This window comes from Leucoraja erinacea, chromosome 17 (assembly GCF_028641065.1).
Source record: "Leucoraja erinacea ecotype New England chromosome 17, Leri_hhj_1, whole genome shotgun sequence".
Taxonomy (NCBI): Eukaryota; Metazoa; Chordata; class Chondrichthyes; order Rajiformes; family Rajidae; genus Leucoraja; species Leucoraja erinaceus.
The window spans coordinates 39,737,076-39,745,194 of NC_073393.1; the positions used below are offsets into that span (position 1 = coordinate 39,737,076).

At 41.4% G+C, this 8,119-nt stretch overlaps 1 protein-coding gene and 2 non-coding genes across 4 annotated transcripts; all 3 read left to right on the forward strand.

Annotated features, from left to right (window-relative positions):
- Positions 1 to 7,798, forward strand: rpl13 (ribosomal protein L13). Of its 2 annotated transcripts, none has more exons than XM_055649024.1 (6): positions 1 to 141; positions 1,625 to 1,754; positions 4,365 to 4,506; positions 4,866 to 5,039; positions 7,246 to 7,302; positions 7,568 to 7,798. In XM_055649024.1, exons 2-6 carry the CDS (start codon positions 1,651 to 1,653, stop codon positions 7,724 to 7,726), a joined length of 636 nt encoding a protein of 211 aa, XP_055504999.1. In that variant the 5' UTR covers positions 1 to 141; positions 1,625 to 1,650; the 3' UTR covers positions 7,727 to 7,798. The 2 variants fall into 2 exon arrangements, with proteins under 2 accessions (XP_055504999.1, XP_055505000.1); XM_055649025.1 differs by having other exon boundaries at positions 132 to 150.
- LOC129705519 (small nucleolar RNA MBII-202) lies at positions 3,675 to 3,761 on the forward strand. Its single transcript, XR_008724918.1, has one exon. It is a non-coding gene; the product is annotated as a small nucleolar RNA MBII-202 (small nucleolar RNA).
- Positions 7,102 to 7,186, forward strand: LOC129705518 (small nucleolar RNA MBII-202). The gene has a single exon (XR_008724917.1). It is a non-coding gene; the product is annotated as a small nucleolar RNA MBII-202 (small nucleolar RNA).
- Positions 7,799 to 8,119: the final 321 nt, after the last annotated feature.

Genomic DNA, 8,119 nt, shown 5'->3' on the forward strand with positions numbered 1-8,119 from the left:
GATGGTACAAGGTACACATGGCAATGAAGCTGGAGCTGGATGCAGCTTCTCTGTGCGCATGCCCACTCCTGGCCCGGCCAACATATCCCAGCATCCCCGGCACCACCTCCTTCTTTTCCCGCCGCCATTTTGTTGCTGACGGTACGTTTGGTGAGAGCGCAAAGAGAATCCGAGCCCATCCTCGTGTTTAGCCGAGTTAACCCGCCATGCGTCGACACGCAGTGAAGCGGGGGAGGGCGGAATCTCAATACCCGTGACTATTTCGGGCGAAAACTGTAGCTAAAGCTGGATGTCGGGGCTTTCTGTGTACGGAGGCCTAAGGCAGGGCGGCGGGGCGGCTTGTGCGGAGCGACCGCCGCAATCGCTGCTTCGCCCCGGGGACCTCAAAGTGAGCCGAGCCGAGCCGCGCTCATTCCTCCGACTTGCGTGGCCGCGGAGTGCGGGTTGGCGGGCGGCAGGTTGGCGGCTGCGTTGTCGTGGCGGGCAGTTGCAGATGAGTGCGTGTTCCTTCATACACGCTGGGAATGGTCAGTAAGTCGGGCAGCAATCTCCTGTGGAGCATCAGCACAGCAACGGGTCAATAGAACCGGTGCTGCACCGAAACCTCTTTGTGCCGAGAAACTAATCTCCGCTGGCGCATTGATTCCTATAGATCCTCTGCATATTTGTGGGCATATCTTAAAAAAAACTCGAATGCCACCCTCATATCTGCTTCCACCACCATCCCTGGTGATGATGTTCCAGGTGCCCACTACTAGTCATGGAGTGATACAGTGTGGAAACAGGCCTGACCGGCCAGTGTGGAAACAGGCCCTTCGGGTCTGAAGAAGGGTTTCGGCCCGAAACGTTGCCTATTTCCTTCGCTCCATAGATGTTGCTGCACCCGCTGAGTTTCTCCAGCATTTTTGTGTACCTTCGGCCTGACTTGCCCACACCGGCCAATATGTCCGAGCTACACTGGTCCCACCTGCCTGCGTTTGTTCCATTTGCATCGAAAACATGCCCAAATTTGAAAACAATGACTTGCCCTGCACACCTTTAAACTTTGCCCTCTGGTCTTTGACATTTCCACCTGTGGGTAAAAGGTTCCATCTACCCCATCTATACGTCTCAATTTTATTGAAAGTCTTCATGAAGGAGGGTCTCGACCCGAAACGTCACCTGTTCCTTCTCTCCAGAGATGCTGCCTGCCCCACTGTTACTCCAGCATTTTGTGTCTACCTTCTCAATTTTGTATTCTTCTATCCAGTCTCACCTCATGCTCCACAGAAAACAGTCCAGAGAAAAAGGTTTTTATTTTACTTTTGGGGGAAAACTTTGGTGCAATTGAAGTGCTTAAGTTATTTTTCATTGTCTTGTATTTGGGGGTTTGTTTCTGTGTTGAGCAAAATACCTTTAAAATAGAGATTCATTGATGCTCTTTCAGGTGGCACAATGTGATTACTGACCAGGTGAACATTAAATGTTTCAGCACATCTTTCACTATTTGGATATCCATTCACCTGATGAAAGGTGTTTGACTGTTTTTCTATCGGCCCTTTAAGTTAAAACAATATTGTACAGGCTTTTGTCATATTTGATCTATTACATAGTTTTTACTTGCGTTTTGCTTATCTTATTTTAGGTGTTTTCACCACTCAGTAAGCAACCATGGCACCAAGCCGGAATGGGATGATTCTGAACCCTCATTTCCATAAGGATTGGCAGAGGAGAGTCCGGACTTGGTTCAATCAGCCAGCCCGAAAAAACCGCAGGTATTTTTAACACCAATTCATAAAAGGCAAAGTTTTTAAAAAGGAAGAGTGAAGTAGCACAGACAACAAGGGTATTCAGAGCTTAATGATTTGGGGGCTATAGGCCTGTCCATCAAATGTTGGAACTCATTTGAACTTGAGATAAGAAATGTAGGAGTGCAGAAATGTTCTGTTGTGTTAATGGCAATTGAATGTAGGAGGTTCATGCCCATATTTCTTGGAACTTGTACAGACTGCCCTTGGTTACTTTTGAGTTTTGAGAGGCCCAGATGGGATTTGCAGAAGGCAGAATAATCTAAATCAAAGGTTTCTTGACTATGACATACCTGTAGGGTATACAACTTTCCAGGCAGTTGGAGGTTGAGAACTGGTGTCTGATGGAGCTGGTATGAGACAATGGGCAGTATGTTGGGTGGATGAGTAGATGGGAGGTCTTAATGCTAGACGTGCTTCTGGTGCTACCTCTTTAGTCCTTTGAGATGCTTGTTATTGACAATCCAAAACTTGACATACCAGGTGCGGGGATCACTGCTGCTTGGTTGGCCGATATAAGGCATTGATTTGCAAGGATATTGGTGCACATAATGGAAGCAGGAGTAAGCCATTCAGCCCATTTTACTGGCTCCATTCAATTTGATAGCTAATGTTGATACTGCAATGTCACATCTTCCTTGATTTCTTTAAAATGAAATTTGTCGTCCTTCTACTCAGTAACTGAACCTCTACAGTATTCCTTGCAGTGATTTCCAAATGGATGAAATTAGAAACAGAATATAGGTGCAGGAGTAAGCCATTCAATATGATCATGGCTGGTCATCCAACTCGGTATCCCGTACCTGCCTTGATAAGAAATTGTTTCTTCTTATCTTAGTCCTAAAAGGCACATTGAAAGCAGTGGCTAATTTCACTCTCCACATCCACTCTCTGGGGTCTTAGGGAATTCCCCCTCCCCCCAGGATTTCTGAGGAGCATATTAACAGTTTATTTTGGAGGTTTTGAGTGCTGCAAGGCAGTTTCTATCAAGCTGCAGTGATTAAGGTGATGATTGGAACTCATTTTTTTTAATGCTCGTATTGTTCGTGTGCTACATCATTGATCCAATCTTTGGGTTGAATTCTGCTCCAGAGCAGAGTTCATACAGATTGTAAAGATCCTATTTGTGCTGACTAGCTGCCAGTGTGAATCCTGTGGAGTTGCAATGTAGTATGCAAGCAAGCTTGAAAAACTGGGTGAAACGTGTGGAAGTGGGGTAGATGATGCTGTGGATGGTGACTTGGGGAGGGAGCCCACAAGTGAGGGGCCATGGTCTTCATCCCTTTTCCTTCAATGGCATATTTAGGCTACAAGGTGTGGTTTCCCTCGGGTTCTCATACCCACCTAATCTCTAGAATACCTGTTTCCTCCACATCATCTTTGCCTGACTCCTCCAACGCATTGACTTATCGCTGAAAGTCCGGTGTGCCATTTGTAGAAATAACGCTGGACTCGACTATTCCAGTGGTCATACTGCCTTTTACAGTATGCTGGCCTTGAAGTTAATGGTATCTTAAGTCCATGCTGCCCAGATACTAATTTAGAAGATAGGCTTCAAATCTGTGCCAGTATTAAAAGTAATTTGTTTCAAAGATATCGTGGGATGTTGAATCGACTAATATTACTCAAACTTTGAGGTGTAAGGCAACATATAAGTCTGAAATGGGAGCCTTTGGATTTCTGTGCAGGACTGGCAAGTGAAATGGTAGCCAGGAAATTTTGAGTCTGTGCATAAAAATGGAACCCATTTGAATGTGGTCATGCCCAGATGGGCCATACCAGGACAGTTGGAAAGAAGGTAGTGATATTGAAGGCAGCTGAAAGGATTGGAACAAAAGCAGTAAATTCACTTATTTTGTTCCACTGGGTGATATTTCCACAGTCAGATGATGACAATTTCTCCGGAATCTCTGTACCTCATTGATGAATACAGTTGAACCCTTTATGCTGATGACTGTGTTTGCCCAGATTTTTAAAAAAAATCCTTAAAAATGATTAAAATCTTTGTAATGAAAACTTACTAAGCTTACAATTCAGAAAAAAAGTTCTACATACCACAAAAGATTTGGTTATAAAAGTAGCTGATGTACAGCTGTCCAGTGCCCTTGTCCCCAAGTGGTTTTAATTAAATTATGTTTTCTACAAAGAATTGGAATTCTTCAGATATGTAATTTCTGCTTCACCGTAATACGGAGATGTAAACATTGTTATCGGCAGGTTAGAAGATTCTATCTTTAAACCAGAGTCATGACAGATAAAGGTAATGGTGCTGTTGATTATTTTCTGTTGCACTTTTTCATTTAATTCACTAAGTCAAGTTAAGTTTATTTGTCACATACACATATGAGATGTGCAGTGAAATGAAAAGTGGCAATGCTAGTGGACTTTGTGCAAAAAACAAACTACAAACAGAATGGAACAGAATCACATTTTTTTACATATTACATATTGTGGGAGGAAGGAACAAGGAAAATCACATCACATAAGCATTGGCATATGAATTCACCACTTATTTAAAATGAGTATGCATTAACTTTATTGAATTTTAGTTAATATTCTAACGTTATCTGTTATCAGGCGGAAGACACGGCAAGCTAAAGCACGTCGCATTGCTCCACGCCCCGTTGCTGGGCCCCTTCGACCAGTTGTTAGGTGTCCCACTGTCAGATATCACACTAAAGTACGTGCTGGTCGAGGCTTCAGCCTGGAAGAGTTAAAGGTAGCTTTTTTCAAAACTAGTATTGTTATAGATGATTAAAGCTGATTTGAATGTGAAATAACTCCTAATAAAAGGGGGGAGAATTTCCACCATCAGTTTTTTTGTGTTTGTGGGTATTGATTGAGAGGGCTTGAAGGGGTAGAGGTGCAGTAAATGCATTGTTTATGCAAATTAGGATGGATTATAAAGGAGTAATGGGAAATACTGTTGGTGATTCATGTGGCTGGACATCTCAGAAAATTAGGTTAATAGTGTTTAAAATAGTTTATGTAGTCATATGATGGGTTTTTTTTTAAAACATTTCTGTCTACCTTTACTCATTCACATCAGCTTTGCTCCCCAATTTTTGGCCATAATAGACAGCAGGCATGAACAAGAGGGTGGCACGTACTATTGGTATTGCAGTTGATAACCGACGTCGCAACAAGTCCACTGAATCCATTCAGTGTAATGTTCAGCGTCTGAAAGAATATCGTTCTAAGCTGATCATCTTCCCAAGAAAGGCTTCTGCACCCAAGAAGGGAGATTCCTCAGTAAGTGTGCATATTAAAACATATTTAACTTGTAGCTCTGATGTTATTAAAGTTTTGCTGGAACTGATTACGACGTTACTGATTTGTATTTCTGAAATAAGTGTTTGTCAAATACAGACTGTTCAATTTATACTAATTCTAATCCATTTCAAGTGGAATAGAAGGCATCTAATTTAGATTATTCTTAAAACATTGAGTTTTACTTTTGAAATGTTGATCTGCTCATGTGGTTGGGTGTATGCTTGGGCACATTCAGCAAGGTAGGCTGTCTAGCAAATATGACCATGTTCTGGATATTTCTAGTGCTGCAAAAATGTAAACTTTCTGATTCCCACAGTGTCATGTATAAATTTGCTCATTATAGACAATATTCACACATGCATATTTTAGGGGTATTGTAAATGCATTATTACTATGGCATCCTGAAAGCAAAAATGTGTGTTTCTAGATGTACTACAACAAAATGCTTTGTTAATCACAAATGTTAATGGAATTAATTGAGCTCTGTGCACAGTAGTTAATCCCTTGCTTGAAGGTGATTAATGATAGATTTAAAGTACTATTTTATGAAATAGTTTGCTGAGCTGTAATAGGAAGAAATGAGGCAGTCCTAACTCTGGGTTGTTTATTGGCAGAATAAATAGACAAGGGTAGAAAATAATTTTCACAACTGTCAGAACTGGAGTGCAAATTTACCTATACACTGAGGGTCATAGAGAGTGAGTGTCATCAAGGTTAGGAAAATAGGTGCAGGAGGAGGCCATTTGGCCCTTCGAGCCAGCACTGCCATTCATTGTGATCATGGCTGATCGTCCCCTATCAATAAACCGTGCCTGCCTTCTCCCCATATCCCTGGACTCCACTAGCCCCTAGAGCTCTATCTAACTCTCTCTTAAATCCATCCACTGCCCTCTGTGGCAGGGAATTCCATAAATTCACAACTGTCTGGGTGAAAACCTTTTTTCCTCACCTCAGTCTTAAATGATCTCCCGTTTATTCTAAGACTGTGGCCCTGGTTCTGGACTTGCCCAACATTGGGAACATTTTTCCTGCATCTAGCTTGTCCAGTCCTTTTATAATTTGATATGTCTCTATAAGATCCCCTCTCATCCTTCTAAACTCCAGTGAATACAAGCCTAGTCTTTTCATTCTTTCCTCATATGACAGTCCCGCCATCCCAGGGATCAATCTCGTGAACCCACGCTGCACTGCCTCAATCACAAGGATTACCTTCCTCAAATTAGGAGACCAAAACTGTGCACAATATTCCAGATGTGGTCTCCCCAGAGCCCTATACAACTTCAGAAGAACCTCTACTTTTTTTACTGAAATCCTCTAGTTATGAAGGCCAACATTCCATTAGCTTTCTTCACTGCCTGCTATACCTGAAAGCCAACTTTCAGTGACAAGGACGGCCAGGTCTCGCTGCACCTCCCCCTTGCCTAACCTAACCCCATTGAGATAATAATCTTCCCCCTTGTATTTGCCGTGAAAGTGGATAACCTCACATTTATCTATATATACTGCAACTGCCCACTCATCCTGTCCAGGTCACCCTGCATCCTCCTAACACCCTCTTCACAGTCCACACTGCCACCTAGCTTTGTGTCATCCGCAAACCTGCTAGTGTTGCTCCTAATTCCCTCTTCCAAATCATTAATATATGTGGTAAACAGTTGCGGCCCCAACACCGAGCCTTGCGGCTTTCCACTCGCCACTGCCTGCCATTCTGAAAAGGACCCGTTCACTCCTACTCTTTGCTTCCTGTCTGCCAACCAATTTTCTATCCATTTAAAGGTTAAAATGATTCCAGTATAGAAACAGTTTTCCTTGAGAAAATCTATTACAGGGAATGTGGAATAAGTTCCAATTTTTTTTACACAATGAAACGGGGAAAAAATGAGCTGATGTCTTCCTTTTTGAAACTTGTCTTTGGATCTGAAATTAATTTGGAAGATAAGAAATTGAATATACTGATGTGATTTTTAAAAAGACAATTATTTAAAAAAAATCTTTATGCCTCTATAAGTGCTTGACCTCATTTTGCTTTATCACAGTCAAATGATGATATTTTCTCCGGAATCTCTGAATGTCTTTGATGAATTACATTTGAACCCTTTTCCATCTGATGACTGTGAGGTGTCATGTGATTTCAGTTCTTGGGTATGTTTATTGGCATTTATTAACGCAGATTTATTTTCCACAGGCTGAAGAAATTAAAGTGGCAACTCAGTTGACAGGAGCAGTCATGCCAATCAAGAATGTGAGTATCTTTTTTTGAAAAATTGTTTGGTTTAGATAAGCGGTTAAACAGACAGAGGTAGTGCTGTCAGGGTGCATGCTGTTTTTGAATGGATGAAGAAAAAATGTAGAGGAGGCAGCTCATCTTTTTTTGTGTAGGAATTTGGATCTATTATAGTAGTGTCATTACTCTATTGGCTGTGGACTTTGGCACATTGTTGATCTATCTATTTGCTGCTTGTATAATTGCAAGTTTGTATTTACAACTTCAACTGTTTTTCTTTCAGGTATATAAAAAGGAGCGAGCCCGGGTAATCTCGGAGGACGAGAAGAATTTCAAGGCCTTTGCAAGTCTTCGTATGGCCCGAGCAAATGCACGTTTATTTGGAATTCGTGCCAAACGAGCAAAGGAGGCAGCGGATCAAGATATTGAGAAAAAGAAATAAAAATGCAAGAAATTGAACTATTAAATATAAAAATTTCTAAATGAAAATAAATTGTCATTCTTTGTAAAATGACATTCAATTTCTGTTGAAGGATATTTGATTTATGTTTGATGGACCTGTCTCAACTTGTGGCTCACTCATCATTAGTAATTCAGTGTTTAACGTTGATTTAATATTTAAAATAATGACTGCTGGTTTAGTGGGAAATGTCTATGAAACCAAAAAAATGGCAAGCACTTTAATTATTTCGACCAAATAGGAGTATCATTAATCATTGGCACCACGCTTGGTGTTAGCACTTGTCGTCTTTGGCCCAGTTTGAAACTTTGAGCACAAACCTTTAATTGATACTTGTACTGATTTTTATTTTAAATGAGAAGTTGAAAAGAATGG

Excerpts from the sequence above, each read along its gene's own strand:
- rpl13 (XM_055649024.1), top strand. The coding sequence starts at position 1,651 with ATGGCACCAAGCCGGAATGGGATGATTCTGAACCCTCATTTCCATAAG. Across the intron at positions 1,755-4,364 it reads CCAGCCCGAAAAAACCGCAG|GCGGAAGACACGGCAAGCTA; the intron begins GTATTTTTAACA and ends ATCTGTTATCAG. Across the intron at positions 7,303-7,567 it reads CAGTCATGCCAATCAAGAAT|GTATATAAAAAGGAGCGAGC; the intron begins GTGAGTATCTTT and ends TTTTTCTTTCAG.